This window comes from Colossoma macropomum, unplaced genomic scaffold, assembly GCF_904425465.1.
Source record: "Colossoma macropomum unplaced genomic scaffold, Colossoma_macropomum, whole genome shotgun sequence".
NCBI classification, from domain to species: domain Eukaryota; kingdom Metazoa; phylum Chordata; class Actinopteri; order Characiformes; family Serrasalmidae; genus Colossoma; species Colossoma macropomum.
Window position 1 is genome coordinate 41,225,098 of NW_023494793.1, and position 19,453 is coordinate 41,244,550.

A 19,453-nucleotide genomic window follows, 5' to 3' on the forward strand; every position below is an offset into this window, starting at 1 on the left:
CTGTACATAACCATCTACAGCACATTCCAGAGAACTCTTTCATGATGCAAAGAACCCTTTAATCATGCAAAGGGTTCTTTGAGTATTCATGGCTCTTTGTAGAACCATTTTCTTTTCTAAAGAACCCTTGAGGAACCATCTTTTTTACAGAGTACATCAATCTGAAGAACCATTTCACCATTCAAACAGCCCTTTAATCATGCAAAGGGTTCTTTGAGTGCTCATGGTTCTATATAGAACCACTTTCTTTACTAAAGAACCCTTGAAGAACCCTCTTTTTTTAAGTGTGTAAAAGGTCAAGCTGTGATCAGTTGGTTTAACCCAAACCTCATTAAATCAGTGTGAAAGTTGGAGGCGTTTGCTAAAACAGGCCTGTTATACTGCAGAGAACCACAGCACTGCACAGTTTAGTGTTTCCTCCTCGTTTAAAGGGCCCATATCATGGAAAAACAAACTTCCCTCACTTTTTTGAATAAAGGAGTTTGATCTAGAATGTAAACGCTGTTAAGGTTTCAAACGTAGGGTTCACACAGTCCACAAATGCATATTAGAACACAAAACAGTGCTGTTTTTTGTGATGTCACAAGAACTGACACATTTACATATGCATATTAAGCCTACAGCAGTTTAGCCCCACCCTTTCACACTGAAAATATACAGACTGGACTGCTTTATGAACAAGGCACAATACAGGGCAGTCAATCAGAACAGAGGTCATTTACATATCACTGCTGTCGGATCAAAACCTTGCATCTCCAAAATAGTAACTTTACAGCAGAAAGAAAAAACATATGTTACTTTTAATGTAAGTCAATGGAACCAGGCGTTTTTCCATGTCATTTTGGATCATTTCCTTTGGTCCGTTCATCATAATATTTATACACAATGTAAAGGAAAACAGGCACTTCCAAATTATGTCGAAAACTGAAAAATGACAAAAATGGAGATACCAGGTTTTGTTCTGACAGCAGCAATATATCAGTTTTAAAGGGGCAGTACCAAAAAAAAAAACATGTTTAATCCTAAGGGTTAAAGAGAGGTCAGAAAATGGTGATGTCAAAATGAACTGCAACTGTTTTTGGTACATAAAACCACACAAACACAAAAAAGTGGATCTAGAGGAAAAAATAAGATGCAAGCAAAATATAGGACACGGGCCCTTTAACACTCCTTAGTAAACGCCTCGCCTTCATCAGCTGACTGGGTGTGTCAGAGAAGAGTAAACAGTAAATCTACTCTGCTGTGATCCTCCAGGAACTGAGAAATAAAAAAAATAATAATAAAGAAAAGAAATAAAACCCATTAGCTGGCCAAAGAGATGGCATTTCAACACCCACATCCAAACCCTATGGAAGACCAGCAGAGTTTTTGTCCAGCAGATGGCGCTCTACCTCTGAGCCAGTGAGTCTTAGCGTTTTTCAAAAGCCCTGCTAAAGACGGATCAAAACCATCTACTGGCCAGTGAGTGTTTATGTAGAGTAGCATATCATCGCTGCCGTGAGAAAACCTCATTTCTCTGGAAAAGTAACTCTACAGGAAAGGAAAAAATAAATCCTCTGATGTACACTGCGGTAGAAAAGTCTGACTGTCCTTGCATTAAGTTAATTCCCGGTCAAAATGGCCATTTAGTACAAGTGAGTTCAGCATCAGCAAAAAAACAGAAAAGATATTTAATAAAAAATGGCCTCCTAACAACCACCTGGAAGACCTGGTAGACCCCAAAACTGCCCCCATCAGATAAACAGCACTTAAAGCTTTCATCTCTGAGAGAGAGGAGAAAATCAAGCTGCTTCAGATCTGAAAACATCCACAGGTGTTTCTGTCCATCCTTCCACTGTGAGAAGACGACTCAGCGCTGTGGGTCTGAAAGGATGTGTAGCTGATCAAGAAGAACCTCACTGAGAAAAGGAGACGGACACATCAAACAAAGAAGCTGAACGATGGACTGACCACCCCAGAGTCCAGACCTCAACACCACTGAATGTGAAAGCGAGTTTACTGAAAAGGTAAAAGACAAACTGAATACTAAAAAAACATTCAGTTGTTGAGGCTTCTGTGTAATTTTCTGTACAGGTTTTCTGCTTTTTTCCTGCTGAAAAATGTACTTAATGTCTGTTTCTACAAATTTAATAAACTGACTGAAGGCCGGTCTCTGACTTGCACAGTACTCCACATTAATGGAACTTGAAAAAACTCGCTTTTCAAAGTTTCTATTGGTTCATTTTTCATGAAATGTTCACACAGTGTAAATCCGGCTAAATGGTGTAAAACAATAAAAACAAAAAAAAAGAGTAGAGCTGTGAGGTTTTCTCATGACAATGTTGATAAATAGCACAGTCTATAAATTCAGTACCAATGATAAGAGCGTAATTACTCACTGGACAATTTCTAGATTTGCCTTTTTCTTAGGCAGCAATGGTCAGATGTCAGAACCTGCCGCCGTCACACTTCCAGGAACGCTCAGTAATGTCTTTTCTCCCTTAGTAGACAAACACCTTGTTGTACAGCTTTAACCATTACAGAAGACACGTCAGCACATTTTCTCCCTTAAACTGTCTCCCAGTGTGGTTCTCCTGGGGCAGCTGAGGGCACAGCGGCCAGACTGTCCTTATTCTCCTCCAGGAAAGCGCTGCAGGAGGCGAAGGCCGAGTAGAAACTGGAGGAAAGCCCAGCGATGTCAGTGGAGATGTATGGCAGAACGCCAGGAGTGGCCTGGTTGTAGTAGGACAGCTGAGACACACAAAGACAGACAGGCGGACAGACAGACACGTATCAATAAATGAGCATGACTCATTTAAACCTAAAGCACTTCAGCAGCTACAAGACACGGCCAGAAAAAGGTTCTAGGTGGTTTAATACACTCTTGTGTACTATTTATGGCATGAATTACTGGCTTTGCAATTACAACCTATCACAGCCTGATCTACGCTCAGCTCAGAATCTCACTGTGAGCAGGATTTCTCATTATGCGTTCTTCAAATACAAGCACAATTTATAATACGCACAAATAAACAAAGACAACAATATACAGTGCAGTGAGAGGCTAAAAACCTAATAGGCTTATATAGAGCCTCCACTGTGTTTATCTAGAATAAAGAGCCAGACGGACTCGGAGGAAACTGTCTGTCTGTGTTGTTGAAGGAGAACCTCAGGCAGGGTCGTCTACACGGCTATCGGGGGCTACATCTCCCCCCATTCAAAGAGGGCATGAAGTTTCACAGACAGTGAGAATGATGATCAAAATGATCCACAGAGAGACAGGAGTGAGTGGAGCTCCAGCGCCAGTACAGCAACCGAGACCCCAACGCGTTACGGCAGCCCCCCTACAGTTAGCCCCCCTACAGTTAGCCCCCCTACAGTTAGCCCACTTTATCCTCCAAATATTACGACTTTATTCTCGAACTATTATGACTTTATTCACGAAATATTACAACTTTATTCTCAAAGTCTACTATTTTTATTTTTATTAACAGTGGCCCTAAAACACCGTTGTGGTTCTCAATCCTACCTACTGCAGCTTTAATGGGCAACTGCACAAACTGCCAATTGTACTAATGCCTGTATGAGCCACGTTCATCCAGATTTAATGAATGCTCAGACTGCACACATCTACAAACTGGGCCAAATCTGACTGGCTGAGCGACACTGTTGTAAAATATTTGACACAGGCACAGTTACTATGAGTATCTATCAGGGTCTGGTCTGAGGCAAACCTTGGTGAGACAGCTGTCCTCCTCCGTTATGCTAAAACCAGCACAGACCACCTCCCCCCTGTTGTAGTCTTCAGTGGGTGGAAACGCAGGTAGGGTGACAGAGCGCAGGGCGATCCAGTAAGGGTCACTGGGAGGGATAAAAAGGGGGTCTTAAAGTGATCATCACCGCCTCAAACCGTGTAGAGCTGTTCAGTAATCTCTTCTAGACTCGATTATGTGGTTTCTAACACTGACACACTATTATCTGTAAACACTGATTAAGTTACATTAGCATAGCTAAGAACAGTAACTTGAAAGCCTGATTTTGTCCGTATGTTTGTCCATTTTTATAGATGAAGGTATGTCACACAGTATCAGCACAAAGTTTTATGCTTTCTGAACAAAATAAAGCACAAAGCTTTGTCACCTTAGAATTAGTCTTACCCAGAGTCACAAGGGCGCCTCCTGGAGGCCAGGAGGATGAAGTCCTGCACCTTTCCTCCTTTGCTAACGGACGGAGTGACCACCCGGTAAATGGTGTCGTCCTCATCTGCATGGTTTATGACCGCACACTCTCTGCAACATTAGGAGAAGAAACATGTTACACAGTTCAGATGTTCATAATCTGGAACAGAGACCAGATCATACATAATGATATATAATGCTGCATTCAGTGTTTATTCACGTTTATTCTCCCTTTCCAGAAGTGCATTAACTGCACATCAAAGGTTTGAAATTTTCAGGATATACACACACACACACACACACACACACACCGATCAGGCATAACATTATGACCACCTCCTTGTTTCTACACTCATTGTCCATTTTATCAGCTCCACTTACTATATAGGTGCACTTTGTAGTTCTACAGTTACAGACTGTAGTCCATCTGTTTCTCTGATACTTTGTTAGCCCCCTTTTACCCTGTTCTTCAGTAGTCAGGACCCCCATGGACCCTCACAGAGCAGGTACTATTTGGGTGGTGGATCATTCTCAGCACTGCAGTAACACTCACGTGGTGGTGGTGTGTTAGTGTGTGTTGTGCTGGTCTGAGTGGATCAGACACAGCAGTGCTGATGGAGTTTTTAAACACCTCAGTGTCACTGCTGGACTGAGAATAGTCCACCAACCAAAAATATCCAGCCAACAGCTTCCTGTGGGCAGCGTCCTGTGACCGCTGATGAAGGACTAGAGGAAGACCAACACAAACTGTGCAGCAGCAGATGAGCTATCGTCTCTGACTTTACATCTACAAGGTGGACTGACAAGGTAGGAGTGTCTAATAGAGTGGACAGTGAGTGGACACAGTGTTTAAAAACTCCAGCAGTACTGCTGTGTCTGATCCACTTGTACCAGCGCAACACATACTAACACAACCACCACCACGTCAGTGTTACTGCAGTGCTGAGAATGATCCACCACCCAAATAGTACCTGCTCTGTGAGGGTCCATGGGGGTCCTGACCACTGAAGAACAGGGTAAAAGGGGGCTAACAAAGTATGCAGAGAAACAGATGGACTACAGTCTGTAACTGTAGAACTACAAAGTGCACCTATATAGTAAGTGGAGCTGATAAAATGGACAATGAGTGTAGAAACAAGGAGGTGGTCATCATGTTATGCCTGATTGATATATACATGTATGTTAAAAACACTCAGTGTGTACTTTCCAGATTAAATGTGTGTCTGTGTTGTTTCCTTCTGTTTGAGTTCTCTAACAGGACATACTTGTAATGCGGGTCCCACTCGTGTCTGCGTCTGAGGTCAGACAGAAGCACAAACACCTGCTCCGCCGCTATGGCAACATGAGTCTCCACCTTAAAGCACAGCACGTGGTTCTCCTCCAGAGTGTACAGACTGACCTGAGAACAGCACATCCAACAGCTTTCACAGTCAATGTGTGAGTCCTGTACTTTATTACCAGCCTATTAAAGTCCAAATTGTCACAGTTTTCCCCCTCACGCCAAAAGCAGTCAATCAGCCAAGACAGGTTTGGTGTCTGAAGTTTAGCACTGGAACTACAAAGCTAATGTAGCTAACAAATAATGGAAGTTTATACTGACTAGTTCATCTGAGTTTATTTAAACACTCAATGCAGCTAACTGAGCCACTGCTTTAACACAGAACATGCTTCTTTTCCTTACAGTTAAGTGACCTCCGCATTTAAACCCACCCGTGTAGTGAAACATCACATACACACTAGTGAATACACACACACACTAGGAGGCAGTGCGCAGCCCTATCCACTGCGCCCGGGGAGCAGTTGGGGGTTAGGTGTCTTGCTCAAGGGCACTTCAGTCATGTCCTGTTGGCTCAGGCGATCGAACCAGTGACCTGCCGGTCACAAAGGCTGGTTCCCTAACCTCCAGCCCACGACTGCCCCAGTTACAGGGGGGTATGTGGCATTTTGTTTTGTGCTCTCTCTTTCTCATTCATCACTTTTTTCTCATAGGGTTAATGTCTGGAAGACTCTATTTTGGGTACAGCAGGCGGTGCTCCAGCTACTTACTGCAGAAGCGGGGGCTGTTCCAGTGGTTGCACCTGTGCCATTAGCCTCCACCTGACCAGACCAAGCCCCTAAGGATTTGTTGGTGTTTGTATGAGTTTGTCTAAAGACTTGTAAACCTTTCTCTGTGTAAGTAAGGGGGTGAGCCTCGTTTTCTCCCGGTTTTGGGATCAGGAGGTAGGTTTGAAATTGTCATTTTGTTTTCTTTTAGATGAGTTTAGTCATCTTTTTGGTTTCTAGTTTGTTCTGGTCATTACCCCCTGAAGTTTTCTGCACCTGACCCGTTTAAACCTAGACTTACAGGTTAAGTACTTTTTCTACAAGCTGGTACCTTTAACACAAGTTAAAAGAAATGAATGCTGATAATTGGTCCATTATTTGTAGTTTGTGGTGTCTTGGTCTGGCAGTCGGTTGGCGTTGGCATACTTTTTATGTACGGCCTTAATTTACCCCTAGACATTTGAGGTCGTCACACTTAAACAACGATATTAACAAGAATTTTTGTTTTTTGACATATAAATACTTTCTAAATATAAAGCATTCTGTTAAAGGTACTGCAGACAGTTTATTGAGTGCTGACCTTGTTTTTCTCTGAGGTCAAGACCCAGTTATTCCGAGCAGCCAGCATCTTCAGAGCAGAAACGTTGTTGTAGCTGAGGTACATCTGTGGAAAAGACTTTTACTCATATCACCAGTAAGATCAGGGCCATACAGTCATACGCAAACCCCTGTGAAATGACTTGTTTTGTTGATACATCCTGTACTAGGAATTAGCTAAAATATGGCATTTTTCTGCATATTTTAGTGCACAATTTCTGTGTATTTGCTGATTTTAACATATTGGAAAAAAATAAAACCTTAAATAGACTTAACTTTCGCACAGGCCACACTTTGTGTTATTTTTTAAAATGTTAAATTCAGCAACTGAATGCAACGGTACATTAAAATGTGCACAAGTGTGTTCACTGTAGAGGATGTGTTCACATATTTTCACTTAGGACATCACATTTTGCCTTAACATCCCAATGAGAACAACTACATGATCAGAAGCAACCTGATATTATTTTACTTAAAGGCGCTCAACAAAAAGTCTTTAGAAGTCTAGAGTTATCATAGTTAATAATCACATAATGAATCATATGGTTACATAATGAATTACATTTGCATTCAGAAACAGACTGCTGATGGGGTTTCTGATAAAGTGCTTGTGTCTGTACGTGAGTGAGAGTACCTGGTTACTGGGGTCCCACGGCACAGACAGAGGAACCTCACTTTGTTTGCAGGAGATGATGTACTTCCTGTGACAGAACAACAAGCTGCAAGCTAGTCACATGACCTTGAAAGCTGAGTGAACTATGTGGGCATCTGGTACTGACGTTTGAGTGCTGAGAATTCACTGGCAGTGTGACAGAGCAAGAGTGGAAAAATGATTTCATGGCAATGTCATTGCTGCTCCTGTCATAGTAGCCCCTTGAGTGCACTGTGAATGCTCAGGTTGCTGAACATCTGACCACAAGTTTACTGGATAAATGGCAAAGAGGGAGTGGGTGGTCATTTTTATTTTTTGTATGTCTGCTTATACGTATCAGAGAATGTAACAAACTTTTCTTTTCCAATCAGCTTTTAAATTTTGTTTAAAGGGCCCAAATCCTGCATTTTTCTGTGTACTTTTATCTCAAAGCTGTAGTTTAATCTGTCTGCATTTTAACCTGCTCAAACTCTACTGCAGTTCTCTGTGTCGATCTATAGAAGCTCCGTCTTTCTGAAGATGAAGACTATGACACACTGTTAAGATGTAAACCTGGATCTGGCTTGTGACTCACTGACTGACACACTGACTGACTCACCGACTGACTGACACAGCATGCTGAAAACTCTCCATCTGGATCCAGCTTGTGACTCACTGACTGACTCACCGACTGACTCACCGACTGACTCACTCACTGACTCACTCACTGACTCAGCATGCTGAAAACTCTCCATCTGGATCTGGCTTGTAACTCACTGACTGACTCACTGACTGACTCACCGACTGACTGACTGACACAGCATGCTGAAAACTCTCCATCTGGATCTGGCTTGTAACTCACTGACTGACTCACCGACTGACTCACCGACTGACTCACCGACTGACTCACCGACTGACTCACCGACTGACTGACACAGCATGCTGAAAACTCTCCACCTGGATCCGGCTTGTAACTGACTGGTTGACTCACTCACTGACTCACTCACTGACTCACTCACTGACTCACTCACTGACTCACTCACTGACTCACTCACTGACTCAGCATGCTGAAAACTCTCCATCTGGATCTGGCTTGTAACTGACTGGTTGAATCACTGACTGACTCATTGACTGACTCACCGACTGACTGACACAGCATGCTGAAAACTCTCCATCTGGATCCGGCTTGTAACTGACTGGCTGACTGACTGGCTGGCTGACTGGCTGGCTGGCTGGCTGGCTGGCTGGCTGGCTGGCTGGCTGGCTGACTGACACAGCATGCTGAAAGCTCTCCACCTGGATCCGGCTTGTAACTGACTGGTTGACTCACTCACTGACTCACTCACTGACTCAGCATGCTGAAAACTCTCCATCTGGATCTGGCTTGTAACTGACTGGTTGAATCACTGACTGACTCATTGACTGACTCACCGACTGACTGACACAGCATGCTGAAAACTCTCCACCTGGATCCGGCTTGTAAATGACTGGTTGACTCACTCACTGACTCACTCACTGACTCACTCACTGACTCAGCATGCTGAAAACTCTCCATCTGAATCTGGCTCGTAACTGACTGGTTGACTCACTCACTGACTCACTCACTGACTCAGCATGCTGAAAACTCTCCATCTGAATCTGGCTTGTAACTGACTGGTTGACTCACTCACTGACTCACTCACTGACTCACTCACTGACTCACTCACTGACTTAGCATGCTGAAAACTCTCCATCTGGATCTGGCTTGTAACTGACTCTCTGACTCACTCACTGACTCACTCACTGACTCACTCACTGACTCACTCACTGACTCACTCACTGACTCACTCATTTAGCATGCTGAAAACTCTCCATCTGGATCTGGCTTGTAACTGACTGGTTGACTGACTGGCTGACTCACTCACTGACTGACTCACTCACTGACTCACTCATTTAGCATGCTGAAAACTCTCCATCTGGATCTGGCTTGTAAGTGACTGGTTGACTGACTGGCTGACTCACTCACTGACTGACTCACTGACTGACTCACTCACTCACTCACTGACTCAGCATGCTGAAAACTCTCCACAAGGGGGTGCCCTTAGCAGTCAAATATCTGTTGATGCTTGATAAGAGCAGCGCCTCACATCAATGACACTGACCCAGTTTGAGGCGCACACTGGACACATTCTGCCCGTGTGTTATGTATGAAGCTTGTGTGCACAGGCCTAAACATGCAGTTCATGGGCCGTGTGTGGATAAAGGCAAAATGAGCTTCTCTTCCTCATTTGTGTTTGAGGGAGAGGCGTGCAAAACGTGGGAGGACTGCACAGAAAGTAAGCAGAGATGTTGTACGTGCAGCTGATTAGATATTATTCTTGAGTCCGGGCTGTACTGGGAACTAAATTTAGCCCTGGACTTTAGTCTAGAACAGCCCACTACAATCACAGTGACCTCTCCGCCAACACAACCCCCAAAAGCTGCAACAACCTCCAATGCTGTGCCTTTTAAACCCTGCGCCTCATGAGCGGGCAGTTAGGGGGCGATGGCGCGTTTTGCCGTCGTATGTACATCTGATGCTCTGTATGTTTAACTTGTCTCATGTCCTTACCTGTCTAAGCGAACTTTTTTCCTGGCGATAGCCTCCTGAAAACGTCTCTTTCCATCCTGTGAACACCCAAGGTCAAAATAATAATGAATAAAAATGTACTTTACTAATAAAAATCAATAAAATTAATTAAATTCCCTGATTGAACTAAAATATGAACAAAATTCTGATTATTCAAAATCCGATTATTCAAATGGTCATGTAAACAGCACACTGATTTCTTAGAATCAGAGTAAGGTCTAGAAATCCGATGAAGACATCCAATAAGGAGAGCTAGATTTTAGCTCAGTAATCAGATTTCTCAGTGCACGTAAACTCTTACTCTGATTTCTTTCAGATTTCTCAGTCTGTGCATGTGCGAAACAGATTACCGGTACTGGAAATAGGCAAGCAATGTTGCCACAAGATGGCACCAACACACTTTTGGAGTGATGCTGAAACCAAATAAATGCTTGATGAAATGAAGGATTTAAATATTCTTCATCTTCTAGATGATGCATGTTCATATTTTCAGGTAAAGTGGCGCGATGACATGAAGTTTGAGTCTTATGTTACATTTACATCACGTCTTATTCTGTGAGTTTATTGGCCGGCTGCAAAGCATAAATCCAATTACTGCCTGACCCGGACTTTCTCCATTATCTGATCTCTCAAGTGCATGTAAACGTGTTGATCAGATTACTGACAAAATCTGATTTTCTGCAGTTATCAGATTATTAAGTGTGTGTAAACACACTCAGTGATTAACACATAACGGTTTGCTACGTAACTTAGTTTTGGCTGTATTTTAGGGATGCGCTGTATTATATGGAAAGATACATCAGCAGACAGATTTCCTAAATGGTCAGATCTTTGGTGATCTGTTTAACGAGGATCTCTTGTAGATTCTTTTCCTGAATGTATGGCTCTGTTGGAAAGATCAACCATACATTTATGGTGCCATATTTTTCTTAGCTTTTTTGCTTTTTCACGCAAGGGCTCTGCGAAGAACAGGACCAGCACTGTTAGGCTACATTCACATTACAAGCCTCATTGCTCAAGTCTGATTTTTTTGCTCAAATCCGATCTTTCTGACACGATGGTTCACACTTGTTTAGGTAAGCGATTCAAATCCGCCATTAATGTGAACGAACCGACGTCCTGAAATGACCCTCATGAGCTCATCCTACTCAGTAACGTCACATGAATGAATCACGTTCATCATCAGCACAAACTAACGAGCAGAACGAGCTTCGCTGAGAAGATCATTAACTCTGATCAGCTCTCAGCTTCATTATTAGAGCGAGACGAAGGAGAAAAAGGTGAGATGAGCTGCTTTTCCTCCGTTTACAGGCTTTAACTTCTGTTCAGCGCTGCTGCCATGGTAACGCTGAATGATGGCGCACGCGCAGTGGAGAAAAGCACATGAATTCCGATCTGAGCGTCACATTAAGGTCACATGGCCATGAATCGGATACGTATCTGATCTAGGCCCACATAAGAAAGTGGCTCAGGTCGGATTTGAAAACATCAGATCTGAGTCACATTAGGGCAAAAAATCTGATTTGTGCCACTTCAGCCTGGTAATGTGAACGCAGCCTCTATGACATCTCCTTCTAAACTGGCCAAAGCAGTCCAGTGTTCATTAACACTGTCCATAAGGGAAAGCAGGCATGTGCCTATCTGCAGCTTGAACTCTCACCACAGGCTCAGGTCGTATCCGTGGTAACGTTCGTGGCTTCTTATCCTGATCCAGCACCTCGAAGGTCATGAAAGCAGTGTTGATGTGCCTTAAAGGTTCTCCACCCTGATAGGCCTCTGCACACACGCCCACCTCCATACTACAGCAACACACACATCAACACAAACACACACACACACACACACACACACACACATACATCAACACACGTTAGACAAAAACTTTATAACTCAGATGTGTCAGTCGGTTACACAAGAATAAAGTCTATCGTACCAGGTAAAGTGGAAGGCAGCAGTTCTGTTGATGTGACACGTTTCGTTCATGTGCAACCGACTGACGGGCAGCAATGTGTTACAGTGGGGCATATATAAGTCAGATTGTACCAGTAACTTAGGGTGTTCCACAGGGTTCAATCCTTGGGCCAGTCTCATTCAGTGTAATGATATGGCTGCCACCATCTTAGACTGCAAAGTGCATCTCTGAGTGTGATTTCTAAACTTCTTCTTAGCTTCCATTACATTATGCTGCTAAATCAGATGACCTGTCGTTCTGCGCTGTGTCTACTTTTAGCAGACACTATTTGTGCCAGTTATACTCCGATACTGGTTTCTATCTTTTAGTTAGGCTGTAATAACTAGACCTGCCGGTGTCTCTGCTGCACTGTTAATACTGTAATCTGTGATCAGTCACTCTTTACAGAACTGACTCTCTGTGAGTTTTCCTTTCTTTGCCAAGTTGAACAGCTGCCCATCTGATGCTGTTGCTTCTTCTGCCTTGATCGGGTGCCACTGCTCGCCAGCCTTCTGGACCGTTTCACACTTCTGGACCGTTTTGACCACAACTGAGCTTCACGCTGTACAACGCTGTGCAAACCTCACCTTCATGAACTGACCCTCCTGAAGCTGCTGCTGCTGCATGAACTCAAACTATCTAATTAACCATCGCTCCACCTGTTTTTCCCCGTTTTTGTATTCTAATATTTTATTCTAATGCTGTTTGCTATCCGGTGTGGACCAGAGGAGGATGGGTTCCCCTTTGAGTCTTGGTTCCTCTCAAGGTTTCTTGCTCTTAGGGAGTTTTTCCTTGCCACTGTCGCCATTGGCGACGCTCATGGGGGCTCGGACCCGGATTTTTCTGTAAAGCTGCTTTGTGACAACGCCTGTTGTAAAAAGCGCTTTATAAATAAACTTTGACTGACTTGACTTTGACATGGGCCGGTACCTTTTTTTGAATGCGTTGTTGACGATGGCCTTAAGCACCAGTCTGTCTCCTATGTGGGACGGCCCGCGGAAGTGGAACATGTCTATGCTCCTCAGAGTCGGGTGAGCGTTACACAAGCGGCTAGGACAAAAACAAAACATGAATGGGTGCTTTTGTGCTACAGAGTAAATCATCCCACTTCAGTGCCCTGTTCTCAGTCATTAGTACTCTGAAATCTCTTCACACTGGAGTTAATTCTCCTCAGGATCTTTATAGCACAACCAGGCACAACTGCATAGACTTTACCTAGTATATATTACTATTACTCTATTACCTATCTGATAAAATAAATGTTTGTGGACAAAATACATTAATTTAAAAAAAATACATTAATTAAAAAAAAATTGTTTTGCAGAACAAATAAAATCCTTTACATGCCATGTTTTGCTTTTTTTGACATGAAAAATTTAGTTCATCAAAATAAATCATAAAAAGAAACAAAAACAAATGGTTGAAGTGCAGACCTGAACCTGTCAGTACAAAATATAAATTTAACTATATGTAATTCATTATTTGCACTACCATTTTAAAGTTTGGAACCACCAATTATATCATGTTTTACCTATTATATTCATTTTTGAATTAATAATTGCTGTTATTTTATATACAGAGTAGATCAAAATCCTACAAGTGAGAAGGTATTTTTAGAGTTTTATTCATTTTTTCAAGATCGAGAAGTTATTAAATAATAAAAATGTGCTGTAATTATTCATTTTAATAAATAATAGTAAAAATAATAAAATAGTTAACTTTCTCCAACACTTTTCAAAAGCAAGACAGTCTGGACGATTTAATTAGACCTTCAGAACTTTTGATGTTCTACAGCTTTTCTCATCTACAGCTCATCATGATAAAATCATTTTATACATGTTTCTGCAACAGAAACAGTTTACATTATTGAAAACTCATCTTTTGAACAATAGTGCAACCAACTATATAACAATGGTGCAACTACATCATTACATATAAACAATAAAGATCATTTTCTGTTTATGTGGGATTTATACTATATAACGCTTATCTCTGTGAGGTGGTCATGTCAGCAGGGTTGTTAGGATGCAGGTGAGTGTTACCTGGCCGAAATTGTGGCCACGTTCTCCATCCAGGCCATGATCTGACCACCGAATGTGCTGACCTGGTGATTAGCGTGTGGTGGGAGAACCAGCTCCACACTCTCCACCCTCGTCCGCTCTGCTGGAAAAGCGTCCTCAAACTGCATACACTCACTCACTGCCACACAAACAAACACACACACACACACACACACACACACACACACACACACACACACACACACACACAGGTCACTTTTTAAGTGGTGTTTATATATATATATGCTGAAAACCTCCTGGTGCTGAAGCATTAAGAGTTCCTTTCACTGGAACTAAGGGGCCGAGCCCAACTCCTGCACAACAACCCCACACCATAATCCCCCCTCTACCAAACTTTACACTTGGCACAATGCAGGCAGACAAGTACCGTTCTCCTGGCAACCGCCAAATCCAGACTCGTCCATCGGATCGCCAGACAGAGAAGCGTGATTGGTCACTCCAGAGAACACGTCTCCACTGCTCTAGAGTCCAGTGGTGGCGCTTTACACCACTGCATTCGACGCTTTGCATTGCGCTTGGTGATGTAAGGCTTGGGTGCAGCTGCTCGGCCATGGAAACCCATTCCATGAAGCTCTCTACGCTGTTCTTGAGCTGATCTGAAGGCCACATGAAGTTTGGAGGTCTGTAGCAATTGACTCTGCAGAAAGTTGGCGACCTCTGCGCACTATGCGCCTCAGCATCCGCTGACCCCGCTCTGTCATTTTACGAGGCCGACCACTTCGTGGCTGAGTTGCTGTCGTTCCCAATCGCTTCCACTTTGTTATAATACCACTGACAGTTGGCTGTGGAATATTTAGTAGTGAGGAAATTTCACGACTGGACTTGTTGCACAGGTGGAATCCTATCACGGTACCACGCTGGAGTTCACTGAGCTCCTGAGAGCGACCCATTGTTTCACTAATGTCTGTAGAAGCAGTCTGCAGGCCTAGGGGCTTGGTTTTATACAACTGTGGCCATGGAAGTGATTGGAACACCTGAATTAAGTGATTTGGATGGGTGAGTGAATACTTTTGGCTATATATATATATATATATATATATATATATATATATATATATATATATATATATATATATATATATATATATATATATACAGTGGGGTGCGAAAGTTTGGGCAGCCTTGTTAATTTTCCTGATTTACCTTTATAAATCATTGATTGTTTGGATAAAAAAATTCCGTGAAATATATCATATAGGGGACAAACACAGTGATACTTGAGAAGTGAAACGAAGTTTATATGATTTACAGAAAGTGTGCAATAATTGGTTAAACAAAAGTAGGCAGGTGCATAAATTTGGGCATTGATTTCAAAACCTTTAGAACTAATTATTGGAACTCAAATTTGGTTTGGTAAGTTCAGTGACCCTTGACCTCCATACACAGGTGACTCCAATTATGAGAAAGGGTATTTAAGGGGGGCAATTGTAAGTTTTTCTCCTCTTTGCATCTTCTCTGAAGAGTCACAGCATGGGAGTCTCAAAACAACTTTCAAATGACCTGAAAACAAAGATTGTTCACCGTCATGGTTTAGGGGAAGGATACAGAAAGCTATCTCAGAGATTTCAGCTTTCAGTCTCCACTGTGAGAAACATTGTGAGAAAATGGAAGACCACAGGCACAGTTCAAGTCAAGGCTCGAAGTGACAGACCAAGAAAAATCTCGAATAAACAGAAGCGAAGGATGTTGAGAACAGTCAGAGTCAACCCACAGACCAGCACCAAAGACCTACAACATGATCTTGCTGCTGATGGAGTCACTGTGCATCGTTCAACTATTCGGCGCACTTTACACAAGGAGATGCTGTATGGGAGAGTGATGCAGAGGAAGGCTTTTCTCCGCCCACATCACAAACAGAGCCGCTTGAGGTATGTTAGAGCACATTTGGACAAGCCAGCTTCATTTTGGAATAAGGTGCTGTGGACTGATGAAACTAAAATAGAGTTATTTGGGCATAATAAGGGTCGTTATGCATGGAGGAAAAAGAACACAGCACTCCAAGAAAAACACCTGCTACCTACAGTAAAATTTGGTGGTGGTTCCATCATGCTGTGGGGCTGTGTGGCCAGTACAGGGACTGGGAATCTTGTTAAAGTTGAGGGACGCATGGATTCCAATCAATATCAGCAGATTCTGGAGATCAATGTCCAGGAATCAGTGACAAAGCTGAAGCTGCGCCGGGGCTGGATCTTCCAACAAGACAACGACCCTAAACACTGCTCAAAATCTACTAAGGTATTCATGCAGAGGAACAAGTACAACGTTCTGGAATGGCCATCTCAGTCCCCAGACCTGAATATTATTGAAAATCTGTGGTGTCACTTAAAGAGAGCTGTCCATGCTCGGAAACCATCAAACCTGAATGAACTAGAGATGTTTTGTAAAGAAGAATGGTCTAAAATACCTTCAGCCACAATCCAGACTCTCATTAGAAGCTATAGGAAGCGTTTAGAGGCTGTTACTTCTGCGAAAGGAGGATCTACTAAATATTGAGTTAAGGTTTTTTTTTGGTGCCCAAATTTATGCACCTGCCTAATTTTGTTTAGACAATTATTGCACACTTTCTGTAATTCATATAAACTTCGTTTCACTTCTCAAGTATCACTGTGTTTGTCCCCTATATGATATATTTAACGGAATTTTTTTATCCAAACAATCAATGATTTATAAAGGTAAATCAGGAAAATTAACAAGGCTGCCCAAACTTTCGCACCCCACTGTATATATATATATATATATATATATATATATATTCATTTTTTTTTAATTATGGCATTCAGTGCACAACTTCTATTAACTTATTATGTTTAACATATTTTAAAAAATAAACATAAAATATAAAATCTGTACTTTTGCACAGAAGATGTGGTCACTTATTTTCACTTAGAAAATCAACAAAACGTCATTTGACCAGCGGCGCCAAACCGTTTGCATACAGCTGTATGTACATGACCTCCGTTCTGATTGGCTCGATTTTTTAAACACTTCAGTGTCGCTACTGGACTGAGAACCAAAAACATCCAGCCACCAGTGGCAGCGTCCTGTGACCACTGATGAAGGACTAGAGGATGACCAACACAAACTGTGCAGCAGCAGATGAGCTATCGTCTCTGACTCTACATCTACAAGGTGGACTGACAAGGTAGGAGTGTCTAATAGAGTGGACAGTGAGTGGACACACACTAACATACCACCACCACATCAGTGTTACTGCTCTGTGGGGGTCCTGTGGGGGTCCTGGCCATTGAAGAACAGGGTAACACAGTACACAGAGAAACAGATGGACTGCAGTCTGTAACTGTAGAACTACAAAGAGCTCCTATATGGTCAGTGGAGCTGATATTACAGTGAGTGTAGAAATAAGAAGGTGTATTTAATGAAGTGGTCGATCGTGTGTTGTAACTACTGTTCTCTATATTTACATGGTAACACACCGCCAAAGGAAACAACCACGGCAACACACTGACACAGAAACACACACGGCAACCAGCACCTGTGAGTGTACAGCAGTTGGGTTCCGATCCACTTCAGCGCTGATCTTCTTCATATATGCGTGGAACGGTGCAGTAAATGATGCGTAATTACACTGCTGTGTTGCAGTGTTTACTGAACTGTGTTGCAGAGATGTCAAATAAACAGAATAGCGTCAGTGATGAAGCAAAGAAGGAGGTGGGCTGAGTTTTTTAATGGATATGCTGAGATCTCTCATCCAGATCTGATAAACAAATACACCTGGTGCTCAAAGCTGAAGTGGAGAGGGTTTGTTTCACACCTGTCCCAGACGAGCTGACGCTGAGCGGCTGATTAGGTTCACTCAAGTAAAGCAGCTTTCATGCAGCTGTACGAATCTGCTGATCTCCAAATAATCTACATCAGAAAACAGTGCAGGTATATGTTTTGCAGTAAGAATAAGCGTAATTATTAAAATATTCAGATCTCTGAACTGTTCTTAGTATTTGTTCGCCTAACTGGATATTTAAATAAGGCTTGTGTTGTCTGGAATTAAAATATATAAACTATACTCTAAAAAAGACGGTTCTTAATGGGTTCTCTATAGCACCAAAGAGTTCTTCAGTTGTTACAAGCTTGACATCACAACAATAGCAGAACCTTTTTTGGTGCTATACAGAATAGTTTTCAAAAATGTTCTATACAGAATCATACACTCTTTAAAAAAAAGATGGTTCTTTATGGGTTCTTTAGTAAAGAAAATGGCTCTATAAAAGACCCATGAACACTCAAAAGAACCCTTTGCATGACTAAAGGGTTCTTTGCGTCATGAAAGAGTTCTTCATAATGTGCTGTAGATGGTTCTATATAGAAGCTTTTTGAAAAGGGTTTTGATGTGAGGCTTGTAACAATAGAACCTTTTTGGTGCTATATAGAAGCCGTTTCAAAAAGGCTTCGGATGATGGAGATGGTTCTAAATAGAACCTTTTTGAAAAGGGTTCTATATGGCACCCATAAGGGTTCTTCTATTGTTATGACATCAAGCTTCAAACAATAAAAGAGTCCTTTTTATTGATATAGAGAAGTTTTCAAAAAGGTTCTATACAGAAACATCTGCAGCACGTTCTCCATCAATCTGAAGAACACTTTCATGATGCAAAGAACCCTCTAATCATGCTAAGGGTTCTTTGAGTGTTCATTATATTCTTTATAGAATCATTTTCTTTACTAAAGAACCCTTAAAGAACCATTTTTTAAGAGTGTATCGCTGCAGTCGGAACAAAACCTCGTATCTCCAAAATGGTAACTTTACAGGAGAAGGAAAAAACATACTTTTAATGTAAGTCAATGGAACCAGACCCCAAGTCATTTTGGGTCATTTCTTTTAGTCCATTCATCATAACATTTACACACACTGTAAAGGACATGTTGTCTTGAAGACAAATAAGTTTGAGAAACAGTTCCTCAAAATAAACTCAATAAAATTACTGACAAAAGAAAAAAAAACTTAAAGGGCCGATATCATAGAAAAACTAACTTTCCTAACTCAGAAAAAAGTTTGATGTAGTGTGTAAACTTTGTTAAACTTTCAAAGTGTATCGTTCACTTCCTAGATTTAGAAACTCAGAAAATTCATTGTGAATTCACGGTTTCTGTGATGTCACGGTGTTCACCTTTTCAGCACACAGCTGTGTAGCTCCGCCCTTTCACGCTGAAGTAAGGAGTGTTTCAGCCTGGACTGCTTTTAGAAGGAGGCCCAACACAGAGCAGCCAACCAGAACAGAGGTCATTTACATACAGCAGTCTTAAAGGCGCAGTAATATAAACCAGCAGGTTTAATTCTTAAAGATTAAGAGAGATTGGAAAATGGTCATGAATAAATAAATAATGGCTCTTTTTGGTGCACATAGAAAAGTGGAAAAAAAAAAAACTAGA

At 42.0% G+C, this 19,453-nt stretch overlaps 1 protein-coding gene across 1 annotated transcript in view; it reads right to left on the bottom strand.

The window, feature by feature from the left end:
* Positions 1-1,863: 1,863 nt before the first annotated feature.
* acot11b (acyl-CoA thioesterase 11b) overlaps positions 1,864-19,453 on the bottom strand; it is a 29,343-nt gene continuing 11,753 nt past the window's right edge. Inside the window, exons 7-16 of the mRNA XM_036579568.1 lie at positions 14,030-14,186; positions 12,918-13,037; positions 11,697-11,835; positions 10,019-10,074; positions 7,432-7,498; positions 6,781-6,864; positions 5,423-5,556; positions 4,137-4,268; positions 3,714-3,840; positions 1,864-2,730 (exon numbers count right to left, since the gene is read on the bottom strand). Of these exons, the coding sequence (XP_036435461.1) occupies positions 2,548-2,730; positions 3,714-3,840; positions 4,137-4,268; positions 5,423-5,556; positions 6,781-6,864; positions 7,432-7,498; positions 10,019-10,074; positions 11,697-11,835; positions 12,918-13,037; positions 14,030-14,186 (1,199 nt within the window). The 3' untranslated portion in view covers positions 1,864-2,547. The remainder of the gene's footprint in view (positions 2,731-3,713; positions 3,841-4,136; positions 4,269-5,422; positions 5,557-6,780; positions 6,865-7,431; positions 7,499-10,018; positions 10,075-11,696; positions 11,836-12,917; positions 13,038-14,029; positions 14,187-19,453) is intronic.